The sequence below is a fragment of the Hippoglossus stenolepis genome, chromosome 5, assembly GCF_022539355.2.
Source record: "Hippoglossus stenolepis isolate QCI-W04-F060 chromosome 5, HSTE1.2, whole genome shotgun sequence".
Taxonomy (NCBI): domain Eukaryota; kingdom Metazoa; phylum Chordata; class Actinopteri; order Pleuronectiformes; family Pleuronectidae; genus Hippoglossus; species Hippoglossus stenolepis.
In genome coordinates, this window is record NC_061487.1 from 26,065,124 (window position 1) to 26,093,018 (window position 27,895).

The 27,895-nt window shown below is 43.1% G+C and overlaps 1 protein-coding gene across 1 annotated transcript; it reads left to right on the plus strand.

Annotated features, from left to right (window-relative positions):
* Window positions 1-221: 221 nt before the first annotated feature.
* On the plus strand, window positions 222-27,833 carry fa2h (fatty acid 2-hydroxylase). The gene is made up of 7 exons (XM_035157811.2): window positions 222-630; window positions 19,741-19,893; window positions 23,077-23,219; window positions 23,670-23,770; window positions 23,967-24,139; window positions 24,820-25,072; window positions 25,169-27,833. Exons 1-7 carry the CDS (start codon window positions 355-357, stop codon window positions 25,234-25,236), a joined length of 1,167 nt encoding a protein of 388 aa, XP_035013702.1. The 5' UTR covers window positions 222-354; the 3' UTR covers window positions 25,237-27,833.
* Window positions 27,834-27,895: the final 62 nt, after the last annotated feature.

Here is a 27,895-nt window from a genome sequence, read left to right on the forward strand (position 1 = left end):
CTTTCCCCAGCTAATGTAAAACTTTACTTTTTTAAAGTTTTAATGTGAATATAAGTGATAAGAAAACAGTTGAATTGTGGTTTAAAAGTAAGCGAAAGACTGAAGACGGGGTTTGACTGAGAGAGTTTCTGTTTGGACGCTTCCGTGTGAGGCCGCGTGTGTGTTTTCCGAGCCGCTGAACGCCTCACAGACCCCGCCTCTGTCGCCACGGAGCTCCGCAGGAGGCTCCGCAGCCTCCGGGTGCAAACGGCGGAGTGTGACTCTCTGACCGGTCGTGAAGTCGTCGGTCCTCCCTGGAGGTGTCTCTGCTCTCTCTGCTCCCCTCCCTCACAACACTTGTTCTCGGCTGTCAGGATGTCTCCGTCCCCGCGCTGCTTCACGGAGAGGGAGGTGTCCCGGCACCGCACCAAGGACTCCTGCTGGGTGCTGCTGGGGACCCGGGTGTACGACGTGACCGCCTTCCTGCGGATGCACCCGGGCGGCGAGGCGCTGCTCCTCCGCCGCTCGGGCCACGACGTGAGCCGGGAGATGGACGGACCCCCGCACCGGCACTCGGAGAACGCCCGGCGGTGGATGGAGCAGTACTACATCGGGGAGCTGGACCGGAGCTGCGGCGGCGACGAGGCGCAGGTGGGTGGCGGACCCGCGGCTAGCTAACCCCCCCTGACCCCCCTGACCCCGGGAGAGGAGACACCTCAAAGCTCCTTTATTTCCAAAACAACACAGATTATCTCATTTCAAACTTTTATCTCTGAATCAAACCCACTTTCTCCGCTTCCCTGGTACCAATCCTCACACTTTCTCCTTGTCCCTGGTTTCAAATGACACGTGTCTGTCCTCAACATCTGTCTCAGGGAGGTGGAGTGAAATGTGTCCCCTGAGGAGTCACATATCTCCCCTCGCTGGGCGGGAGGTTTCCTGTAGTGGAGTGTTTTGGGGTAAACAGGTTGTGAAGTGTTGGCTGCACGTTGTGGAACCAGATACACACACTTAGTGGTTTTTAACACAGGTGGAAAACCGACTGGGACATTTGGCAGAGTGAATAATTGTGTCTCTCACTTGACTTTACTGGGCGTTTTCTGCAGGACAGGGACTCTCCCTGCTTTTCCTCCTCCTCCAGGTCAGTATTGATTATAGGGGAGGGAGAGAGGAGTGAGTGGAAAAAGACATGCACAGAGTGGAGGTGGAGGAGCACAGGTGATAGGGTGGGTGTGTGAGGAGGGGGCTCGGTGTTGTGAATGATTCAAAAAGTGTGTCTGTGTGTGTGTGTGTGTGTGTCTGTGTGTGTCTGTGTCTGTGTGTTTGAGACAAGAGACAGAAAACTGGTTTATCTTGTCCCGGAGTCAACGTGGAAAAGTCTACAAAGTGGAAATTTGAGCAAAAGTCTCCTCTTCTTGTTGTCGGATGAATCCACACCCAATTTAACCCCTTGAGTGCGTCGTCTGTTGTGTGTGTGTGTGTGTGTGTGTGTGTGTGTGTGTGTGTGTGTGTGTGTGTGTGTGTGTGTGTGTGTGTGTGTGTGTCTGCAAGGAGAGACAAACCCAAAGAGTTTGCATAAATCTCTTCCGACAACGTTGACATTTACATGGTTGGGTTTTCTCCTGCCTCCTCCACACACGACACAGTCGCAGTAGCAAAAGGTATTTTTTTTTATACCTCCAGGGAATCTGTTTGTGTGTTTGTGAACAAGATTACACGTAAACACCTGAGCGGATTATCACGGAACTCGGTGGACAGGTGGGTCGCGGGCCAAGAAAGAGTTCATACAATTTTGGTGCAGATCCAAGAATTTTTCTATCACTTTTGTCAACATTGCCGGGGTTTTTTTTTTAGGGAATAAATCGTGGATTGCGATGAAAACTTCTTCAGGAGGTCGGTGTCGATGATCGTGCACAACTTGGTGCGTATCAGAATAAGAATCAGAATCTATAGAATTTAAATGTTGAGCCTCGGCGGAGGAAAGCTCTCGAGTTATCTCTTCTTCTTTATCTTCTCTGGAGTTTTTAAAATGTTTGTCAGCTGCTAGAGACACTCGTGTTTGCATGGGCTGGATGGAGGATGTATGTGTGTGTGTGTGTGTGTGTGTGATGCTGTTAGTGGTGTAAACGTAGTGTGACAATGCAGCACATTCTCACACACGTTGTCACACAAGCTCTTCACAGTTTGAGATGTTTGTGGTCCGTCTCTTTTAGCTGCTCTCGTCAGGTTAACGACTGTAAAACGAAACTAAAGACACATTTTTTCTTTTCTATTCCAGCCGCAGCTTGTTCTGATGTGACTCAGCAGCGACGTCACTGTCAGCTCAGGGTGTTCGGAGGAAACCGTCGGTCAAACTGTGATGTGTGACATCTAGACATTCTCTGGAGGGGCTGAATGTGAGAACACAAAAGTCTGAGTCAGTTGCTCTGGACGTTTTCCTGCAGGCCCCCCCAAGTACAATGTAATATGATGCAATCCGAGTGAGTCCATGCAAATTGCACGGTGCCAAAACACGTAGACGAAAGTTGTCAAATTGGATAAATCACGAGATTCGAGAGCTTTTACCGATAAGGGCCGACACACAAACATAAATGTCCTGCCTCCTCTTGCTCTCCCCAGCTGCACCCCCACCTGAATCTTCCAGAAAATGTCCTGTTTTTATGTATATGAATATGTAGATATTCTGGAGTTCCCGTCAGGAAACAGTTCGTGATATCAACTTCCCCATCCATTGATTTTGTTTTTTCAGTCACCGGGACATTCCAGTTGTAAATGAAACGTAACTCAACCTGCAGGTTCGGCTGCAATGAACAACACTAAATTTGATTTCCCTCCTGTCTTTCTGCCGTCACGGAGACGCCTCGGTCAAACTGCGAACGTCAAACCAAACCCTCGTTTTGTTCTTTAACCACAGATGGAATCAAGTGGCGTTTTCACTAAGCAACCGAATACCAGAGGGTTAACTTTCAGCAACACCGAGACTTCAAAGGGAATCGGGTTTCTGCTTGGATTGGATCCAAAGGAAAGTTCGACTACGCGGGAGAAATCATTTAACTCTGCCTGTGGAGGTTCTTTTATTTATTTATATGACTCATTATTAATATATAAACATTATATAATAACTCACTCATTTGATCATCGTCCATCATGGAGCAGCAGCAGTGGGACTTGGAGACGTCACAGTTTTAAGCTTGAGGCAACGATCTCATCTCTGAGTCATTGAGGGAAACTCATTGATCAATATTGTTGTAAACTTTGTTGTAGCGTCACTAATTTATCAATCCAGATGTGTTTTAGTCGTTTTGCTGCCCACACGTGTCTCTGACCTCCGCACAGTTTGTGACTGTTGCCTTAGCGCTTGGCGGTGGGCGTGCCCGACGCTCGGTGCTGGCCTGGTTGTCCAATCTCCAGAACCGGATGAACACTCTCCAGGTTCACAGCTGCCTCCTCCCCCTCCTCTCTCCAGGCTCAGCTTGACGGTTGATGCCTGAACTGCCATTTGAAAAATTCACCTTTTCAAAATTTCTACCACCACACGCAACACAAGCAAAGCGAAGCAACGCAACCCTAATGCAGTTTGGCGACGCATGACATCACCAGATTCAACGTGAACGAGCAGCGTTTCCATTTAGTTCCCTGTCGCTGTGTCTTTTATGATGTGACTAATATCATTTCTGTTGTAGATTATGATATATAGATGATTGAGGACGATACAGTGTCAGAAAAAAGTGAAAATTGCTCATAATTACAATAATATTAATTTACTTATAATTTCCTGAAGTCATAGTTGACATCATCAGTTTCTCTGGTGATCAGCTCAAAACCATGGACTTATTGATTTAGTACTTAGCTTAACATAGAAAACGCGCAAATATTTACATTTAAGAAGCTGGAACTAATCTGAGTCTTTTTAAAGCAAACAGTTTACACAGTGTCATTTAAGGATTTAGTCTTTTAAGGAGATTTATTTTACTTTCAGTTACTCTGATACTGAAGATTTGACTGATGGTTATATGTCATAGTGTCGTATTGTGTTATAACCTGAGCTCCTGTTGCTGTTTGTTGCTCGAACAAACCAAAGGGCCACAACACGCTCATATCCTATGTTTTAAAGCCGTAATGTGACTTTAATCAGATCCTGTAACAAAGCAGAACTTTTCATCTGTAAAGTGATTTAACTTTCAGATGATTAAAAGCTAATTTGTTATTTTCAAGGCAGTAGGTGCCTTGTAGCACCTTGTCTCATTCGTTAAGGGAAGACCCGTCACCCACAGGATTAAATCCGTCACACGCCGCAGGAGACACAGTCCGCACTGTTCTGTATCTCAGGGGACGAGCCAGTTATCAGCAGGTTGAAGTCCAAAAGGGAATAGAAATGTATAATTCAACTCGACATATTGTGATAAATCCTGCACAACTCTGAAATATACAAAACAGGGAAGCCGACAGCCCAAATGTAAAGTTGTGGTCATTATTGATTTTCATTTGGAAGCAGCAGTGATCACATAAGGCAGGATCTGAACCCGCAGCAGGAGGAAGCGGGAGAGACAGTCGTGTTGTGTGTCTGTGTGTGAGAGAGCAGGTTTATAATCAAACAGAGGGGGTGGAACCATGAAGGTCAAATAGAAAGCAACTTTAACTAATGATTTAAGTTAATCATTCCTCTTTTGTATGTTTTGGTTATATGTGACTATTCCATCCACATTGTTCTTGCTCTGCTGAACGTAGAAGTTTAACTTCCAGTATTGTCTTCTTTCTTTTGGATTAAGAGAAGCAACTCCAGGCGTTTTCCAAATCCAGATAAAAGAAATGAGTGAAACTCCAGGTTTATCTCCCTGACAGTACCAGAGATATTTATGATGTTGAGGCAACATTGATCCTACAGTAGAAACTCACATGTAACCCCCCCCCCCCTCAGCAGCGATCCATGGGTCACCAGTGTAAAGCAAAGATAGGGGTTGGACATACATTTTTCATTGTTGACTTAGTAAAGCAGAAAACTGCTTATCCTCTCAATCACTGTGTCAATCGTGGACGAACCTTTTGTTTGCGCTGAGTTTCTATCTCACGACGCGCTCCATCCACCTGTGCACGGGATGTGGGAATACCCCGCTGAACACGAGCGTCCCATTTTCTCAGTTTCACGGGATCTGTTTGTCTCTCGTAGGAACCTGGAATGTAAAACGATTTCGACAGAGCAAACAGCCGACGCAGTTAAACATATGCTCGAGGACAATGTAGCTGCACAGTCGTGAACTTGAGAAGATAGTACACTTATTGTTAAGTGAAGGGAATTACACATTCGTGAGCTTGTGAGTGGAATGAATGAACGGACAACAGAGATAGTGTGGAGGGGCTCAGCAGATTTGGGAATATCTGGAGCAGACCGTTTAATGGAATTGAATAAATTGGAGCAGTTAAGACGTCGAGGAGATTATGTTTTTGTGTCTGTCAGCAGGATTACGCAAAAACTGTGCAGCGGATTTCCAGGAAACTTGGTGAAAGGATGCAATGTGGGCCAGGAAAGAACCATTCAGAGTTTCTTGGAGAATAATTCATGGATCTTGATGAATAAAAACAAACGGGCATGTTTAGGGGACGATATTTAGGAGTGTGTGCAATTTGGTAGAGATCCAAATAAAGAATCTGGATTTAGGGAATTTATATATGGTTTCATAAGGAGACTGGAGGTGTGCTCTCCAGTCTCTAGTGTGTCCTGGTTTAAAACAGAATGTGATAGAGTAGTTTGGGGTGGAGCGTGGAGGTCATGATGGTGGGTGTTGATGTGAAGGGAGGGGGTGGGTCGGAGGGCTGGAATGCAGACTCATGCATGGATGTCTCTCTGCTCAATGACGTGATTGTCCTTCATCAGAGGGCTCAGGGAAGAGGAGGAGAGGGTTGCGGGGACGTTATTAACATTTATCTGATAACTCCAGAAATCGTAATGTAAACCTTCGAGAACATTTGATCTTATCAAATGTTCACACTCGTCATGTGTGTTGTTAAGAGCCCGAGGAGGCGCGGTGTGGAACTCGGTGCGATTTGGACCAAGATACGTTCAATATCAATGAACTCTGCATAAACAGCTTCAGGGTTCTTTTAACTTTTGTCTTTATTTGCTGTTTTTGGCGAAGTGGTTATTTATTAAAGACTCCGTCACTGACAGCTTAACATAGACTTTCATTTAATAATAGCAAATCCCAGTAAAGCAAATTGATGATTACGTTATTTTTTTAACACAGTCCCTGGTCTTTTTTTTTTGCTCGTTATCTCTCAGCTCCTCTGTTTCGCCATAATTCTGCTGCTCAGTGTAACTGCCTGAAGAGCCGTTCGGAGTCCGTCACCGTGGTGATGCATTACCCAGCATATTGTTTATCTTTGCTACCATGGAGACTGCCGACACGGCAATTAGTGCTCAGGTGCAGGTCCCAGGGTGCCCCCATCGCCACGGTAACACCTGGAAAAGAGAGGGTGAGGTGAAGAGAAGCGAGAGGATGGACAGTCGGGGCGGATGGAGGTGAACATAAGCTGGAAAGGTGCAATTGATTTGGCCAAAGGTCTCCAGGGCGATGACGCTGCTCTTTTCTGTCTTCGTTTGTTTGGAGTCCTGAGGTGTTAACTTACTTTCCCCAAATATTATGACATAGGGTTAGGCTTTAACTGCTACATTTACTTTCATTACATTTTGATTGTAAGTTCTCATTTACCAAACTAAATAGAAAATAAAATAGTGTTAAACTAAAACTAATCATGAAAGATGGTGTAAGTCAAGTTCCATTTTGAGCTGAATGAACTAACTTAAATTTGACAGAAGGTGTGATGATCGCTTGATCGTGACACATTGAGTTGGAAGATGATATAAACAAAATATACAGCTTGGCCTCACTAACTTTAAATCAAATAATAAGAGTGTGATTTACATGGGTAATACTCAAGGTCTAAAAAAGTCTAAAATTCAATCATCTGAACTTTAGCATGTTCAATATGTTTAGGACGTTCTTAATGATGTTAACACTCATTTAATGCTACTTCCGTCATGCCTTTAAAATAGTGTTGGCCAATTTGTACTCGAGGTAAAAGTTTGAAAAGATCGTGGTCGTGATTTGAAGTCATATCGCTCATCCGACTTTAAAATTAGTTTTTCGTTTTTTGTCTTTGTGTGTCATTTTCTCATCAATGCAGATATTTGCACGTTATGGTGCAGATGATTGGTTATTGCAGTTCCATCATCGTGTAAAGTGATTCGAGATGTGGATGTCTGGTTTTTGGCTCTTTGCTTCAGAATGGTTTCAGCCCGTCTTTATTCCATTATGCCTCTGGACATTTACATAATGACGGAGAGGGGATCCTCAGGGCAGGTGGGTCTCGGTGGGGCCGAGTGTATACAGTGTAGACAGTTTGGCTCAAAGCCCAGGGGGCAACAAACACACACAGTAACACACAGACACACACACACACACACTTTGAGGTGTGTTAATGCAGAAAAACAAACGTTTGGAAGGTGTGATGAGTAACAGACGAGGTTCTCAGACACACCCAGAGGAGGGAGGAGGGCACGTAGGTGATGGGAGCCTGAAGGAGTTCAGTCGTGGTGTCGTGGTGTCGTGGTGTCGTGGTGCTCGCAGGACAGGGACAGTGTCTCCATGTGGAGGTTTTACATACAGTTGGACCGACCCGCTGGTCACACTCTGGCTGACGTCTTTATGTAAAGCCAGCGTTTCCCATTAATTCTCCAGACTGCGGCATCCCACCATATTCTAATTTGTCCCACCACAGTTTACACTTCTCATAATGACACGTGAAAGTTGAGGGTTTGCTCTGTTGCTGCATTTTACACCTGTATGCCACTTACTCACTTACTCACTATGGTCCGTAACGTTTTTACCGTCCTCACAGTTTCAGTTGCGCTCATTCCCACAAATGACATGTAACACAGTTATCTCTCTCGTGCAGGAACATGTCTTTCAACCTTTAGTCTGTTCACCTGTCACTCGGAATCTGTTACATGTGAGAGCGACCTTTGGGCTCGTACACACCACAGGTTGAAATATATCTGTGGAAATACACTAAATAAAGCTTTATCTTTTTAAATGTAGTATATGAAAGAACATGAACACTTAACATGTATTAATCTCTTTTATATTGGCAGCGTGTCAGCGGATTTTAATTTAACACAATTTAAAATTTGAATCAGCAGCGATGCCACTTGTCTTGTCTCCTGAAACAGTGCACTGCCCACACACGTGCACGACTCCACGTACACACACACACACACACACACACACACACACACACACACACACACACACACACACACACACACACACACACACACAGGCATCACGCACAACACAAGCCTCCCTTACACGTTACACTGTTTGATCAGACTGCGCAGTGTCCGTTCATACAGCTGGATTATAATACAATTAGTGGAGTAAAGTTAGTCCTACAATGTAAACACTGGTAGAGGTGTGTCTTCAATGTTCATCACCTTCACTGTTCATACTGTGGAGACGTAGAGAGTCAGAGACATTTTGATTTCTCTGTTAATTATGGCTGAATATGATGAATATGATGATGTGTTTCAATGACGACGTGTTTTGAAAACAACTACTGCTGACCTTTCCACAGACTCGTGTGTGTTGTAGATGATTTATTAGATTAAAAAAAAAAAATCCCTGCGGCCTGACGTCAGAATACAGCAGCTTTACGAGGGTGGTTGTTTATATGGTGCTGAGCTCGCTAGTTACTGTCTGTATGGTAACAAGACACCTTCGGCACAAACTGGGTAGTTACAAGAAGCCTCTGATTCCTGCGTACACACACACACACACACACACACACACACACACACACACACACACACACACACACACACACACACACACGCACTGATATCCCAGCGAGAGAGAGAGATACAGGGTTTAATCCTGAGTCCTGGTCATTCAGGTTTGACTGGTTCTTTTAGGTTGAGGGAGATGAAGGATATCTTGTTGTACACACACACACACACACACACACACACACACACACACATTCATCTCCCTCAACCATCTTTTCCAGCCTGATTCCTTCAGCTACGTCCACAGGGATTAGAACGTGCCTGGAAACCCATATCACATGACCATTCGCTGGTCGTTCACGTGCCGGAGCAGATGGTCTGAAATGATGAAGCACAGTAAGACCGGGGATGTTTTATATTGGACAGACAACGATCATTGTTTCCCAGAAGCCTCTGTTTGTGCTCGTCCAGATTAAAACACGACCCCAGCGTTTTCAAACAGAAAAAGGGGCCGTCAGTGTTTCCAGATGTGTCCGTTTTAAGGATCTTGAAAACTCCGGAGCAATGTGGACGCCAGGTGTGAACATACAGTCGCAGAAGTGATGCATTTTAAAACATATTAATGTGGACGTATCCTGTGGTTACGTCTGTTGTGGAGCAGTTCTGTCTGCTTGGACTCGCTTCTCCTGATTTCAGATCGGCGCAGCATTAGATTGATAAGCATTGGCAGTCAAAGAGCAGCACCCCTGTGACACCACGTGGATTTGTTGTGTCGTCTTGTCTGTCTTCTTTGGACTGTTGTTTACAGTCTGTCATTTACTCTGCACCAGAGAGGGACGACAGAAATGTTTGCACATGAACTTTGCCAGCTAGATCAGCCATTACCAACCTGTCAGGCCAGGGAAAAGCAGACGAACACCGAGCTGAAATCATGTTTGCTTTTATTTGGGAGAGACGGACAGTTTGTTGCTCATTTTAAACACAGACTAAATAATCCATGCTCTGATATAGTTCACAGTAGGGCTGGGAAATATAAGAATCAATAATGAATGAATATAATTATCATCAATCAATAGCAATATAACAAGGATCCAGTATCGTTATAATTCTTATTTATACCTTCTGTAAGCACAGTGAGGAGCCATAACACCTAATTGATCCCCTTTAGATAATAAAAACAATAATCTGACATTTATCGTGATCATTATCGATATTTGTTACGATATGATTGTGTCCGTGGCTGATATTTAAAGAATAGAGGAGAGGAGGGATGTGTGTGTTTCTATCTTCCCCTCGTCTCAGTGTGAAGCACGAGAGGGTTCAACCTTTACAAACCGTCATGTGACGTTCCTGCTGACACCAGAGTCATCGTTATCAAATCTGCACGACAGACGTACGATTGTGTAATAAATCACAACCTGGTGTGTGTGTGTGTGTGTGTGTGTGTGTGTGTGTGTGTGTGTGTGTGTGTGTGTGTGTGTGTGTGTGTGTGTGTGTGTGTGTGTGTGTGTGTGTGTGTGTGTGTGTGTGTGTGTGTGTGTGTGTGTGGGGCTGCCATCAGTGTTAAATAAGAGCTGATAAGACTGATTGGTTCTCCTCTGGTTGATGAAGCCCTCTTAATATCTTCAGATGTGGTTTTATTTGATTAATTAGTCAAATAATTGCATTGAGATCAACAGACGTGAGTCAGTCGCTGGTCGCCGGGGCAACACGTGAGCGACAGTATCCAGAGCTCACGGCCTCACGGGCGTTACTGAGCTCTCCACAGTGTTACTGAACTTTAACCCAGCTGTTTCCACATGTATTCATGCTGACACACCCTCACAATCACACACAAACAAACAAACACACACACACGCACACACACGCACACGCACACACACGCACACGCACACTCGCGCACAGTCCTTACAAAACCAGGTTTGTGCCAGGTTGCAATACACGAGTATAATTTAGCAGGAGTATGATTATATAATACTTACTTAATTTAAATAATTGTTCATTTTTAATTAAACCACTGACACTTGTGGTTTATGTTAAAACATTTTTTAAACTAGAGCTCAATCAATTTATTGGTTTGACAATAGAATTCAGCCGATATGAGTCTTTCAGTATTGGGACGTTTCTTTTTGCGGATATACATCGGTAGGAAAAATATAATTATATGAAAGTTCAGTAACGCCACATATTAAAGTCTCAATTTAAAATCACGTCAACTGGTTGGCTGATGAAATTCATCCTTTATGAGCTTTTGCATCAATATGAAAGCTTTTACTTTAAGGATATAAACAATGCAATAAAAGCTGTTTGCATTATATATGAAAACAAAGTGTATTTTCTTATTTATAATGAAGTGTATTTCTGTCAGACCGACCCGACGTGAGAGAAGAGCAGCGAATAAGAAACCTGAAACCGGTGAAACTGATTACCACAGGTTGTTTGCAGCACCTGACCCCGTCACAGTGAACGCATATGCAACACTTGGTGCATATATAGCATATAATGCAGGTTCTGGCAACAATTTAGTGGCAGTAGAAGTGGAAATGTTGCCTTCGGGAGGGCGTAGAGTTTGAGACTGGGCCACAATTAGTGTCTCCCTGTGAGGTGTGTTTTTCTTTTCAAAACGATTACGATTGTTTGATTTCAGGGAAGAGTTGAACGACCGCAGCGGTTCAACCTATGTGCTGCGGTCGTCAATGTCAATCTCAACTGCACAAACCAGCCGTGACCAAGCCTGCTTGCACAGTGGCGGCCCAACTCAACCTTTGCCCCACACACCGTTCCTCCACCCTTTGTCCAAAGCACTATCCCCAGCCATAAAGAGCAATGATGGAAACACACACACACACACACACACACACACACACACACACACACACACACACACACCTCCTGAAGACTTCGTTGTGCAAGTGGAATTAATAATTCAACTGCTCCTAAATTTATATCCCATATGGTTTTGGGAGTAAAATGAAAAATGAGAAAATACAAATGTGTGACCAGTTCTAATACTTATAAAAGGTTGTGTATAGACGCAGGTCATTGTTCAGAAAGAATAATGGATTCACAATCCTCCTGTGAGGTGGTTTTGTCCTCACTTGACAAAAGAAGAGGAGTTTTTACAGAAAGAAAGATTCACTTCCTCATGCAGGAGCTTTAATGTGCAGGGATAGAGATATTAAATCAGAGGTAACAACAATACCTCAGTGAGGAACTTAGCAGGTGAAGCGACTCCTCGCTCCTGAAACAGGATTCCTCCAAACGGTAAATAGTTTGATTAAATAAGCTGGGGTTTTTTTCTTTTGTAAATTGGGCACAAGGAGCTTTATAATAATTAAAATTGCTGACACATGTTGAAATATGCTATCATCAATTGTACTGTAACCGCTCAACTCAACCTGATAGTCTGGTAAACATCTGCAAATATGCAGAGAAACTGGAATCTGTGTGTGTGTGTGTGTGTGTGTGTGTGTGTGTGTGTGTGTGTGTGTGTGTGTGTGTGTGTGTGTGTGTGTGTGTGTGTGTGTGTGTGTGTGTGTGTGTGTGTGTGTGTGTGTGTGTGTGTGTGTGTGCAGTGTGTGTACAGTGTGTGTTACAGGGTAAGCCCCACTGTCGAGATGTTTCCCTGTTCACCCATTTACCCAGATGGGATTTTAAAGTGATGCTGTGAAACTCGACACACGGCGAAACGGTCGTCTACGATATCTGTGTTACGGAAGAATTAAAATACCACTTAAAAGGCAGAAAGCACGATTTAATCTGAGGGCGTTCTTTGACATTTCTCAGAGAATAATTATCTGAGTGTTTGCCGTTCAAATCTCTGAAAGGGATCACAACCAAAAATGTTGTTTTCTTCTCCTTCACAACATTTATTTAACTCCTCTGCCCTCCTCCTCCTCCTCCTCCTCCTCCTCTGTGGTTTGTGTGTTGTGATGGTACCAGGGCACGCCGCCGCCCTCCTCTCACCATCTCCTTTGTTTTTTGTCTCTCATTCTTGTATTTTTACTGTCCTGCGAGGACAGTGGCCTCTTGTGTGGTGAAGTAATTCCGTTACCCTGCCGTCTTTTAGCATCTCTGAATCGTCTCCTCAATCTGATGTGTTTTCATTTTAGTACGTGATTTATAAACGTTGTAGTGAGTGTGAATGGTTGTCTGTCTCCACATATTCGCCCAATATCAAATATAAGTAGACGCAGTCGACGAAGGTGATCACGAAAAGGTCGTACGCTCATTCAAACCTCTTCCTAAATTACAATGTGAAACCAAAACTAACCAGATCAGATATAAAACACTTGTTTCAGACTCTCAGGTGTGAAACATCACCGCAGTTCCACCTCGGAGTTGTAAAATGTTTTGCTGTTTCCAAACTGTTTGTCGTCCTCTGTCTATAAAGAAGAGTTTAAAGCCACAACCTTCACTCGAATAGAGCAAAAGATCTGCCTTTAAGCTAATAACGTGATATAATAATTGTATTGTGATAATTATTGATATTGGCTGATAAGAAAATTGTTATCTTATTAACATATTTGCCGATACGACCCAGCCCTAGAATAATGAATGGGTCTTTACCCTCTTCAGTGCAACGCAGGACATTGGAGTCATTCTCAACGTGACAATGAGCCGAACGTGAAGTGAGAGTAATGTCAACAGCAGCGCCCATTGTCTCGGCTCCGGCCCGAGGAGTGTACACATTCCTGGATCGACAGAAACACACATGAAGGCCAACAGGTAACTCCTGAGCTCCCGCCTCCCGCCTCCAGTGTTTACCTACCAACCAGAACATGACGTCAACACAGTGATGTTCTCTGCACATAACGTCGAAAAAAAGAGTCGGAGCTGGAGGAGACTAGGATGGAGAGAAGCGTGAGTCAGAGAGGAAAAGGGCTGTGGAGGTGTGTGTGTGTGTGTTGTGTGGGGGGGTGACACCTAAAAGTCCTCACGTCCCTTGGATACTGTTGATCTGTTGCCCTGGCAACGCCTCACCTGAGTTACGACATCGGTGTTTAGATGTCAGGAGCCATATGAAGAGAAATATCCACCAATACATCTTATACTTCCTTCTTCTTTCAACTTTAACTTTTAATACTTCTTTTAAAACTCAGGAACAACCACAGTGTTTCCTTTAACCAGATCTAATAGAAATCATGATGGATTTGACACCAACATAAGGTAATTACTTTATGATTTAGAGCTGACTCTATGATTTCTAAGATGTCGTTACCGAAGCCTTATAATAAAGACATGTAGTTGACGCTTGATATTTCACAGTACATCCATAAACTTTACGATATATAACTATAAATACAAAGAAAACACAATTCCCACCAAAGATGTATTTCACAGGTACCGATATATTCGTGAAAGGCTCATAACAGACGATTCCTCTTTTTTTTAACGGCCAAACATTAAATTGCTCCGGCTCTGAATAACGTGTTTTGTGTTAAACTCACAATACATTTATTAGATTTTATAAGTTTTCAACTTAAATATGTGTTGTTCATTTTCTATCTGCGTCAACAAACACAAACTCTCATAGTTTACTCGTGACTTTGTTCCTCGTTGGTTTCTCAGTCGTCCTGTTCGGCTCAGTCCCAGATTTGTGTTTGATACGATGGGTCTTTTATTCTGGCGGTCAAAGGTCGAAGCTCTTCCTCATGTTCTTGGTCACATGGTGATAACAACTGAAGGCAGCTGCAGTTTAATGGATAATAGAAAACCTCGTAAGACGCTGGTTAGATCATCGATTTATAAATCCCCTCATTTCTAATTAGGACAACAACTAATTATTCTTTCTTTCTACTGCACAACTTGTTCTTTTTTTTTATCTAAATAAGACTTTTAATGTACGACTTTAACTTGTTTTCATCAGCGTGATGCTTCGGTTTCATTTTTCAGTGTGTGTGCAGTTCCCACTTTGCTGTCACAAGATTGTCAACTGACAGAATGTCAGTGCTGGCTGTGTCTGTAATGTTCTGAATGACCCTCCTACACAGAATCAGCAGATCATCGGGGAATGACCCACATTTCGAAGTTCTGCTTTCACTTTTCCATTTTTAGACTTTATTAACATGTTTTCTTGTAAACTCAGCTGATTTGTTTAGTTTTTCGGTTTCGCTCTTCTCCGAACCTGCCGACACATTCTGTTCCCTTATTACTTCACTGTTATAGACAACTAGCACAAATACAAGCAAACAAATTGAACATTGAAGGTTATATTTACATTAAATTTAACAAATGCACATCTTTTCTGCAGGATTTATTCTATAAAATAAAAGTTTTCCTGGCCGAGACTCAAGTCACGTGAATATGAATAAATGTTTCTAGCACCATCCGACAACACAGTGATGTTCTCTGCACAAAACACTCCAGAGAGTCTTATCAGCAGGTTTATGCCTTTTGCATTATGACCTTTCCACTGTAACTGGTTGTAAAATATTGTTAACGTGTATCACTGAAATATGTAGTTCATAAATAAACACACTAGATCACAAGCGATACTCTCAGTCTGGTCGAGTGACAGATCCAACCACTGAAATCCTCCTCATCAGCTTCATGCACTCACACACCTTCCTCTTCCTCTTCCTCTGCCGAACTCGTAATGTGAAGGAAAACCTCTTGTGGCTCCTTCTCTCTTTACTCTGCCGTCACTGTGTCACTCGTCTTTCTCACTCCTGTAATATTCCTCTCCAGTTCCTCCATGTCTACACTCATTAACCCTCGTTATCGCTCCTGCAGCTCTGTACTTCTGGCTCCATTTAATCAGCCCGTCCCCCCTGTGTCTTCCAGGGAAGTTGTCTTATCTCTTCAGGTTTGGAAGTTCGATTGGAGAATCAGGTGTCGCTGTTGTCGTAATGGACGAAGTCACCTGCGTTGGTGAATCTCAGCCGCCGCTGCTTCAGAGCGCCGGTCGTGTCGTGTCCCTCTAACGATTCTTTAGATTTGAGGGCCACATACAAAACGTCAGATTCACATAAAGTATCTTCAACAGGTTGACGTCCTTCTTGTTTCTTCAGTCGTATTTAATCTGAATAATCATTTCTCAGATCTTTCTCTCTGAACCGGCTCACGCCTTCATCTTCATCTTCATCTTCACGTTCACATCACTGCTGTAATTTCACTGATTGCTTTTCCAATTAGTGTTGAAAGCATGTGTGAGAAAGCTCTAATTGGGTTGTGGGTAATATTAATTACTGATAACCTGAGCGTTGGACTCACCTCTGAAATATAACATGAAATGACTTATGTTCCTGCGCGGCCACAGATGATTGTCACGTCATGTTGACAAACCAGAAGGAACATGAACCACTCGGGGATCAGCTTTGTTCTTCTTCTTCTTCAGTGAATAACCTTCAACCTGATCTGGATCGTGACTGATGCAAACTAATAGTGGTGTTTTTCCGTCGTGCTGTCGTGACGGGTCTTCGTGAGCCGGGATGATTGCAGATCCTATTTACCTCTTTGTTTCCATTGTCAGCTCCCTGGAGAGCAAAGCTCTGTCCCCGCTGCACAACACATTGTCTTTGTGAGTTTTTTATGCTAAAGAAAGGTGCATGTGTGTGTGTGTGGGGGGAACCTGACTGGAAAGTTGTTTGTTGAAGTTTGCACATATTTGAAGAGGCAGAATCGTTGGGATTAGCATCAGCTGTGTTTGTCAGTCATTGAATGTGAAGCGTGTGTCAGTAGATTGAAATGTTGGGCAGATATCGGCTCATTGGCTGTGAAGCTGTGTAACCAGGGCGGTTGCCATGGTGAATCTGAGAAGATGTTGATTTCTACTGTGGATTATGTCACATCCTTTATTTCTATAAGATTTTAACAGTAAAACTCTACATGACACTAATTTATGTGTTTATGTTTCATAGCTGTTTTGAAATTAATTTAGAAATAATTTTACTCTCTATTCACAGCAGCACTCGATTTCATAAATTTCTTGCCATAAAATGCAATAGTTCACAGAATTGCGTTAGTTTTAACAAAGTCAAAGTACAACACGTGTACACAAAAGCCAGCTGTTCTATGTAAAACACTGAAAAACAACTACAGACGGATTTTAAATACTAATTACAATACTGATAACGATATAAGGGATTAAAGATTTAACAATACAATGATGTCGGCAAATGTATACGTTTAAAATAATGTATATTTTACAGCTTAACTATAAACTTTATCATAAATAACAAAATGAAAGGAAAACATCCAAATATATATATTAAGAATTACTTAAGAATTACTTGGTATTAATTAAGATACCAATATACAGTATATTTGAAAATAAGCATAATTTTCTTTATGTTAGGTGTAAAATATCAGACGATTTTTAGCGTCCAAATGATAAATTGGTCGAGTTCTACTTCAAAAACAATAAGTGCAGCCTTTAGACGTGACCACGTTGCTGTGGTGCAGAACGTCGACAGTGAGTTTACAGTATTTTCACAGAAGTTTTTCCTTTTGGCCTAAACAAACTCTGTAATCCTCCAGAAACACAGTGACGCTGTCAGAGCTGTTTCCAAACAGGATTCAGGATCACCTTGTCTTCCACAGGCTCCTCCTCTCTCCACCCGGGGGGGAGGTTCTCCCTCCGGACGCAAGCCGCTCCTCCCTGAACGCACCTGCAGGTTTCATTGATAGAGCACAGAAACTCAAAACATCACCATCACACGTTACTCACAGGCTCATGTAGGCCGAGCTGCTGTTGATTCAGAGGGTGTGTGTGTGTGTGTGTGTGTGTGTGTGTGTGTGTGTGTGTGTGTGTGTGTGTGTGTGTGTGTGCGTGTGCGTGTGACAAGACGTCCAGTATCATCCACAGCAACACTAAACTGATACTGGTTTTAACTTCAGTAACACGTGTGTGATTATTGTTTTTACTGAAGCGCTTCATGAAAGTAGAAGTCAGATATGATCAGACTCAGATGCCTCCGCAGTCGACACAGGTTTTAATTGGCTCCGATCGGCAGCGATGGGGCGGAGCCACCCTGGTGATCACGCTAATTTGGCGAGACAGCCAATGAGCGCCTTGGTTTTAGGTGCGTTTGTGATGTTGATCAGTGGTTTTGGGGTAGAACTCACAGGTAGAACTCACAATGTGACGTGTGAGGATCACAACGGCCGAGAGGGAACTTACCAGGTCGATCATTCTGAAAGGTTTTTGGATGCAAGGCCTTAAAATTGATCAATCAAACCCGACTCATTGCAGATAAATGTTGGTGATTGGTCCGAGCAGATTCAGGGCGGATGGGCGGGGCCATCTGAGGGTGAGCTCGCTGATTGGTCTAACTCAAGGCTATAACATATAAACAGCTCATGATAATTGTTGGCATTATAATTAGTATTATTGTCTGTAGTGGTTTTTGTATAATTTTTATTCTTACATATACTGGACAAAGTTCTTGTGGTCTAGTGGTAATAAAAGATCATTACCAGACGTCAGAGTTGCATCACATTCTTTACAGATGAGTGGCTCCTATGTTTTGTTTTAGCACAATGATAATGGGGGTGTAGCGTTGCCTCTGGAGGTGTAGAATTGCCACGGTGATGTTAGTAACAAACCATAAGGGGGTGGTGTGTGTGTGTGTGTGTGTGTGTGTGTGTGTGTGTGTGTGTGTGTGTGTGTGTGCGTGTGTTACATTAATTCCATGTGTGGCTGTGTCTGAAGCCAGCTGATAAATATTTGACTTGACAGACGGGATCTTACAGCCGGTTGCAGACTGAAACGATGAGCAGCTGCATCACGTCTTTTATAACACTGACTTTATGGGGATCCAGATAACGTCTTGATACGTTAGAGAAACTCCTCCATGATTTGCTGTTTATGGAACGGAGAGGAGGCTCTGAATGTCTGGAGCCTGTTACAGCAGCTGGATATCTGTTTTATCTGTTTTTATTTTTCAAAAACTACTGAACCAATTGTAATCATATTGTGGAGAAGGTGGGACTCGAGGGAGAACTCATCAAACTAGAATTTGGAGCGGATCAGGATAAATAAGCACGATGAGCCTCGTTGGAGATATGTGCTCTCGAGGCAAGTTCAATGTCCCAGCTGCCAGAAGCACCGCTGAGCTTCTCTGCTCCTTTGCCCCAGGTCTGTGATCCTGGCTGTTTATTGGTCGAGAAATAAACGTGACGGTGCGTTTGCTTGGTTTAAGTTGGTTTTATTATCTTTTTATTCCTATTTTATTATTTGCTTCTATTCTTTTCCTTCTTTTCATGTTTTTATTGTTCAACACTTTGCTCAACTCTGTTTTGAATGTGTTAAATAAACTTGACTTCACTTCATGGTTTATGTAAATTGCTGCACTTTACAAACAGTGTAATACTTCTCCTCAGTGTGTGCACGCAAATAAAAAGTCACAGACCTAGTGCATGACTTTTTATTGGATTTTCAGAAATGCATTCGAACGTGAGATGAAAACTTCATATTCAAACTTGAATAGAACTTGAAGAAATAGCAAAATTCACCTCAGTAACAGTGAAATTCTTCACTTTTATTAACACACACAACACAGCTTCAATAGTATTAATTTACATGTTAAAGTCAGAATCACTTAAATGAAACCAAACATGTCAGTGATCGGTCGGTTGTTGAACGCGGTCGTGTTCAAATCCTGTAAATAATGGACTGAGACACACACACACACACACACACACACACACACACACACACACGTGTTTATCTTTTGTAAATGATAGTTTGAGGAAAAGGGAATTTCCTCTCAACCAGAATATATCATAGCCTTGACAAACAAAGTTTACTGTCCCTAATATATTGTGTCTTGTTAGCACAACCTTTCTTATATGACCAGACAATTATTTTTTAACTTTGACGTAGTTCATATCATATTGGACCTAAAAACACACTAATATGTAATATAATATAATATAATGTAATGTAATCCTCCCGTCCATTTCCTCACGGATCAGATTTTCAAAGTGACTTTTCTGTTTGTTCACCGTGTCCGTTTTCATCTTGTTTTCTTCAGACCCTGAGAGAGAGGAGAAACGCCGCCGAGCAGACAGAAGGAACGAAGGCAGAAAAGACGACGGACAAGAAAGAAGACGAAGATGAAGAAGAGGAGGAGGAGGAGGATCAGAGCGGCGCATACAACCGCTGCAGCCCTGTAGACCTGGATAAGGTGCGTTGGTCCGTGTGTTTGGTGTTAACTGGTATGTGATGACAAGGATAGTGTGTACTTCTACATGCCAGTATCTCTTTGCGTGGACCAAACTGTGTGTACTTGTACCAAAGACCGGTCTTAATGAGGCAAAACACTATTTTCTTCAACCCCTAAATGTAGATTCTATTAAAAATGTGGGTATAAATGTGATATTATTTAGTTTCCAGCTCAAAAAAACACACGTGTGCTGCGCGAAATGGTGACGACATTTTGTCTGGCTCTCACATCTGTGGACTGTGTGATATCAATGGGTTCCCTCACAACTCCAGAAAGACAGAGTGTGTGTTTGTGTGTTTGTGTGTAATGTGGGTAGATGAAGAGTGAACGGTCGTCAGGTCGTTCACCTCCTAAAATGTCCTTGTTTTTTTTTAGTTCGCTCCGAAGTTCTCACACTGCTGCACAAAGAAACCTGCACAAATACATGTTATGATAATGACTTTCACCTTCACGTGCACATCTGATCCTTTGACCTCAACACTGAACCAATGCACAACATCAACAGTCACAAAGACTGTGAGTTTCCTGTGTCTCGAAATCCCCCAAAATTAATTTCAACCAGACTCACGTGATCGAGCAAATTCACGTTTCTCCCTCAAGCTGCACTTGTGTCTTCGTACCGGGCCACAGCTCCGTGTGAAGAACAGAGTCAACCAGTCCTTCTAGTTTGCTCTGCCAGCCAGACGTCAGTGTATTGATCCGACCACACGGTTCTGCACTGTGGTTGGATCTCAGTGACCAAACCCATGAGCAAATTACACAGGATTTAGTCTTGAAACTAAAGTAATAATGATAATAATAAGCTGTAAACTGGTATAATTTGATTTGTAAAGGTTGGAGGATAGAAAAGTATCTTGATATTTTGTTATTATTGTCAAACGTGGGGGTGTTTAACGTGTTGCTTCATGTGACGAAACCTCATTGTTCTGTTAAACCTTTATTTTATAAAGTTTAATGTGTCACTGTCACGGTCCATTTAGTGTGGACAGACTGTGCTGAGGCTGTTTTTAGATACTCACCTGCGTATGTGTGTGTGTGTGTGTGTGTGTGTGTGTGTGTGTGTGGGTGTGGGTGTGTGTCATCGCAGGAATGCACATGGCCCAGTTTCTTGTGTCTTTTGTCACCTGGTAATTTCAGACCCAGAAACCAGCAGCGTGTCTTTGTTGTTATGATCAGAATTGGGGGTAAAAACCATCAGGCTGACGATTCACTGACTTTTAAAAGTCTGATCAGCCGACGTCGGTGTGATTGTGATTTATTTAACAGCAGCTTCCACATTGTTTCTCTTCTTTTGCGTTTTCTTTAGTTTATTTTTGCTCAGGTGGAATTTCTCTATTTTTGATATTAGTTTGACATGTTAGAGTTTAGAGCTACGACCTGTGTGATATTCGTCTGTGAAGTGACGGTAATGTTTACGCCGTCAAACTTGAATTACTTGAAAGAACTTGTGTCTTAAGTTCAGTGCAGGTGAAAGTGTAACAAACCATGTGAGAGGGAGTTTCACTTCTCTGTTTTCACACGACAGCTGCCGGTGGATTGTACTTGTGCGTTTAGCTGTTGTTGCAACACTCTTTTATTCTTATGACTGTGATTGTGCAGACATCAAACCTTTATTCAGACGCATCATTCACAGTTTGTCTTTACTGCTCCACCACCACACGACACCTCGGGGTGTAAGTATTCCACTTTACATGAAAACGCATTTTGTTAACAATACATGCAAAGTCAAATCAGACAGATGGATTCACTTCACATCATATTTTACTCCACAGGTTGCACACGTACAGAGGAAGATGTTTGAAATCTGATAAATCACCTCAGAACTGATTTTTAACAAACTTGGTGAAGGGACCTGGGAAGAACCGATTATCATTTGGTTGTGGATGCAGATGAAGGAGAGGATCCACCGTCTTTAACAATGTTCTTTGACAAATGACTCATTCAGGTTATCAGACCACTTCACTTCTTCTTCTTGTAAGAATCCTGTGTATGATGGTTCGGCCTTGGTGGAGTTATGAGCTTCTACTGGAGTGTTGCTCCAGTTTTTCTTGTCCCTGTCAGCACCAAAGCCGACTGAAGAGTTTTAATGACGTTGTAATAAAGATGGAAATCAGTGTCATGACTCACACGGCGGCGTGCTCTTTGGTTAATCACTTATAAACCCTGAGGTGATGTGACCCTGAGGTGAGTGAATTCATCTAAACACATAAAATCTACTTATTGTGCTGCAGGATTTAGAGAAACCAGCGTCTCTACTGGTCTTTGTGGCTAAATCAGTGTGTGTGTGTGTGTGATAAACACACTATCAGCCGGGCGGGGACCTGTTCTGTGTCAGTCCGTGCCTGATACCAGTATCCTCAGCGGGGCATCATAAGCGGGGAGACGCCGTCACCTGGGCAACAATCATCTCTTACCGAACTCTAACGTCACTCAGTGCAGCTCACATCTGCCAACAGTCCAATAAATTCAGTCAAGCTGCACCAAACACTCATAGATACGAGTCGTCTAAATATGAATGATTTCATTCGTCAAGGTCCATAATTTATTCTCTGAGAAACTTGTGAAAACGTCTGATAATGTCCCGTCTTACAATGTTGAAGAAATAAAGTCCTGTTCAGTTAATGCTCTTATTTCTGGGCCCCATGTTCCATCCCTTCTAAGCTTTATGGAAATCTGAGGTAATAATCAGCATCAGTTAGGTGCTTCTGAAGAAATGGAGATGAGATGTTGACCAAAGTGACGAGTGTCGTGTCTGACGACCACAGATCACACACACGACTGGGCTGCATGTTCAGAGTTGACCATCGCGCCAAAGTTTCTCTTCTCACGTGGAGCATCGAGTGTGAGGAGCCCGTAAAAAAGCTCGTAAAGGTTTCTGGTCTTTGGACTCGGAACAACAGATTCAGCGCTGGCAGCTTCTCAAGTAAACCTGCAGAGTCACACGTAGACACACACACAGACACAAACACACACAACATGCAGTCACTTCCTGGTCTGACCAGTCCCTGAGCAGGTCAACTGTTTCTTAACTCTCTGCTGCCGCCTCCTGGAGACTCCTGCTCTCTTCCTCTGTGCGTCCTCCCTCAGATTATCACCTGGATATAAACACTTCTTACAGATCTCTCCTGCTGTGTTTCTCCACAGGACTTGGTGGACTGGAGGAAGCCCCTGGCCTGGCAGGTGGGCCACCTCGGAGAGAAATATGACGCCTGGGTTCACCAGCCAGTCGACCGACCAATCAGACTCTTTGGAAACCCCTTACTGGAGGCCGGCACCAAGACGTCCTGGTAAGACGGGGAATATTTAAATATACCGATGAGAATATGACAAGATAAGGAAAGATTATATACTCAAGGTCGGTTTAAATGTGCATTTCTTTCCTTGTGAATAATTTTCAACGCTGATTTTTACCTCAAGCATTGTTTTCATCCACGAATACGAGCAACTCTTCCTCCTCCTCGTCTCTGTTGGCGCTTTGCAGCACAACCTGAGCTGTTGCCTCCTCCTGTAGATCAGTGGATTAGTTTGTTACATCACCTGTGTGCATGCATGAGATAAACAAACCAGGGCTGCCTGTCTCTTCTGTCTCATCACATCCGAGGCGTCTGCTCCTCTTACATCTCAGATTCCTTCTGTTAAAGGAGGCAGTAAAGATTTTAAATCAGAGGATGGAGACTGAGACTGTTTGTTGTGTTGTGTTGTGTTGTGTAAAGAGTCGGTCTGTTTTCTGTCCACAGGTATTGGGTACCAGTGGTGTGGCTCCCTATTGTGTTTTATCTCAGTTGGTACTGCTACACAACCCTGGCACAGGGCACCACACGGATAGTCCTCACTTCAGGTAACACACACACACCGATGCCCCACAACATGCATGTTTATATTACAATACACAATATACAATCCCCAGAGATTTACTCGTTCACATACTCTCACCGACGTACAACACAATGTACTTTGTTTGCATCATGTTCACCTCCAGTTGTTGTGTATCTATGTGTGTGTGTCTGTGTGTGTGTGTGTGTGTATGTGTGTAGACGTCTCTCTCTCGATCCATAAGTCCATTTTCCCGCTGCTCTTTTTGATGGGCTGGTTCATGTGGTCATTCATCGAGTACTGCATCCATCGCTTTGTCTTTCACATGAAACCGCCGGCCCATAACTACTACCTCATCACGTTACACTTCCTCCTGCACGGACAGCACCACAAGGTACAAACACGCTGCCGATCATAAAACCTGCTAATAAAACACACGTGTGTTTTATTATGTTCTGCTTTGTGGCACAAAACACCTGTTAATAATTCATCTCATATTGCAGGTAATAAACAGCGGATTTCCTTTTTCGCACACAGTGAAAGTTTTCTAGCTCTTTCACTATGTCACACGTCACATGTCACATTCTATACATTTAAAAACATAAAAACTTTTACCTCAGCAACTATCAGCATTACAGAACAATATATAGAATAAAAATACTGATAAATTAGCCGAGTAATATGTTTAAGAAAATGTCAATGATTCCTAAGATGTTGTTATTGAGCCCTAATGACAAAGGTTTGATATTTTACAGTTTAAGCATAAAGTTTATCATAAATAACTATAAATGAAAAGAAAACCCAAATATATAGAACCTGCATACAAATTTGCATTTTTTTATTCTGTAAAATCAAAGTGTTTGAAATGTCAAATAGAAATGGTCATATTTGTTGATAAAAAGATAAATCCAACAGGACCTTACATGTTTTAACAATAAGGAAGTGTCTTCTCATATGTTTATATTGGTTATTTCCGTTTTCTCTTTTATTTGTCTGATTTGTGTGAATGCTGGACGAGGAAAGCTTCTTGATTCCTTCCTCTCTGTGCTCGACACAACGTTCCTCTCCCCACAGTCTCCGTTTGACGGCTCTCGGCTGGTCTTCCCCCCCGGCCTGGCCTCCTTGATGGTGGGAAGTTTCTACGTCCTCCTGCAGCACACGCTCCCAGAGATCCTCGGGACGTCTGTGTTCGTCGGAGGACTCTGCGGCTACGTGGTGTACGACATGATCCACTACTACCTTCACTACGGCTCGCCGAAGAGAGGCTCGTACATGTACGGCCTGAAGGCGTACCACGTCAAGCACCACTTTGAACACCAGAGGGCAGGTGAGCACTGGAAATCGAACACAGACACACACAGATTTCTGGAATTAGTAGATAGAAGAGAGAACGTATCTAATGAACCCTTTATTTTTCCTCCAGGTTTTGGAATCACCTCCACGTTCTGGGACCACCCCTTCAACACAGTCATCCCCGATGAGAAGTTCTAACGCAGACCCGGCTCTTGTGAAGGGCCACAGGACTTGTCCCCCACCTTCTTTAGTAACCAGCTCACATGCTACAATCCACCCTGACGCTAGTTCAGCCTCTGCAGCCGCAGCTTCCCCCACCGGGGAGGAAGATCCACGTCGGAAGACTCCCACAACTAATCCGTCCCTGCACACGATCACACATATCGGCCCTCTTTCAAAATTCAGCCATCAACGCAATTTACTTCTGCTTCTGTGTGTGTGTGTGTGTGTCTCGTCCAGTCTGCACGACAATGACCTCTTCAGTTGTAAGGCCTCTCTGTTTTTTAATAACTAAATCCAAACCTGTCACTGCTGCGCTCTCACTGCACCGACCTGCCACGACGCCACCGGATCGCCAGTCACCACTTTGTCATATTCAGCCATAGAGAAAGTGAGGGACACACAATACACACAATACACACACATAAACAGGCACGTAATGCAAATCTTTGTCTTTTTCATTGTTGTGGTTTCAGGTTTCATTTTCCAGGTTTAGCTGTGGATCTTTGTCAAAATCATATTTAGAAACTTATTTTTTATCTTAAACACCAGCTGCTTTTTCTGATTTCTAGACATTTGCCAACATCATAGCACAAATGGAACACACCACACACACACACACACACACACACACACACACACACACACACACACACACACACACACACACACACACACACACACACTCGTGCACTCTCCTGGTTTCCCTCAGAGACGGAGAGAGAGAGAGAGGGAGAAGGAAGTGATAGATGGAGAGCGTGAATGTGGACGACGGACAGAAGAGAGGGGAGGAAAAAGTGACAGAAAGTGTACATGAAGACTGTGATTGAGAGAAAAGCCCCAAATCGACTAACTCAGGAAAAACATCATATTTCTTTATCTCTCTTTTGCTTTATCTGCAGCTTTAATATTCCTCGTCTTGTCCTCGGTGTCTGTGAGTGTGTGTGCGGGACGCTGCTACACGCTGCTGCACGCTGCTGCTCGCTGCTGCTCGCCGCTACTCGCCATTACACGCCGTTACACGCCGCTACTCGCCGTTACACGTCTGTAACAGTCGACACAACTTCCCCCCCCTCTGCGTTTGCTCTCACAGGTTGTTTTTTTACTCTCAGAAAACATTTGGTTTCAGATATTCGAACATGCTGACAGTCGACGGTAAAGATTTAACTTATTAATTATCAGCCCCTGAGCTGCAGAATGGAGGCGACAGTGAGGTGCATTCGTGTGTGACGCGTTGTTAAGGTCGTGTGAAAGCACAGTTCTACATGTTTGAAGCCACTGTGGAGATGTATTTTTGCAAGTCTAATGTAATATTTCCTCTGTCATTTTCTTTTTTTTTTGTCATTAATGATACAACAAAGATGTAAAACAAGATATTTTATAAGATGCTTTGTACAGAAGAGGAGATTCTCTGATCGCACCAGCTCTATGTTGTCGAAGGGGTCGCACGATTTTTTTTATTTTTTAGAGAGGACGGTGAATGCGTCCGTGCGTGGATACCCAATGTGTGTGGATGTAGAGTGTTGTCACGGTGACGGAGGGGCGGAGCTGAAGGCATGAGGCCAGCTTTGTCAGACTTCCTGCTGGGGATCTCAGGGTCAAAGGTCACGGGGGAGCGAGGCGACCAAGGTTTTAGTCTCTTGGTCGTCGGACAGGCGACGTTAAAGCTCTTCGGTCTCGCTCCTTCCATCCGGAGCCTCTGGGGTGTTTGACCCTGCAGATCTCTGCAGGATGACGAGGACCCTTCTGACTGCGGCGGCGGGACGGTCTGACAGCGGCTGGCGGATCCTCGCACACGTCTTCTCTCAACGCCCGACAGCAACACCGATAACTGAAGCAGAACAAAGTTAATTCAAAACTGTTTCCACAGAATAATAGAGAACAGTGAAGATATTCTTACGAGGGCAGAAAATAATTTATCAACTTTTCTAGTTTGGAAGAAAAAGAGACTTAATTGAATATTAAGTATGCACATATGTTAAATGTAACACAGATAACATGCAATAATCAATTTTTATAGAAAATTATAACCATTTTTGACGAAAATTCAATATTACAGTTGAGTGATTTCAGTTTTCTAAACAGTGCAGCGATAGTGAAGTCGTCAGGTCACTCGTATGCGGGTTGTGTTATCAGTTTTCTCTCGGGTTTCCAGTGTCGAGCTGCGACTGATTTTTATCAACAAAGTGTGTCGTGTTTTCTACAACAACACACACGTCGGTTAATGAAGTGTAACTTTTAATGAAATGTGAAACTTTCTACCACAAGGACGTTTCAGAAGGAAGGAAGAATGATGATGATGATGATGATGAGTCTAATAACACATATTGATCATGATGGCTGCTTGGCACAGATCTTTATTCTTATTTATGTATATTTATATGATAAAGATGACAAAGATTAAAACGACAACTTGTAATCTTTGATCGTGACAAGTTTTTCCCTTGTGCTAAATTATGCTGCACAAAATAATGTTTCCTAAATCTGTTTACTATAATATCCTAAAACCTGTTGGAATTGTAAACCTCTATGCAAATGCAAACGTATTTGTAAATAAATGTCTGTATATTTCTGATGTTCTCTGGTCTGTACTGTGTGTGTTGTACTTTCTCAAAGCTGCGTACTTTTTACAAACTGC

Bases quoted from the DNA above. Each gene is read 5' to 3' on its own strand.
- fa2h (XM_035157811.2), top strand. From the start codon at position 355: ATGTCTCCGTCCCCGCGCTGCTTCACGGAGAGGGAGGTGTCCCGGCAC. The intron at 19,894-23,076 runs GTGCGTTGGTCC...GTTTCTCCACAG, and splicing joins GCCCTGTAGACCTGGATAAG to GACTTGGTGGACTGGAGGAA. The intron at 24,140-24,819 runs GTACAAACACGC...CTCTCCCCACAG, and splicing joins TGCACGGACAGCACCACAAG to TCTCCGTTTGACGGCTCTCG.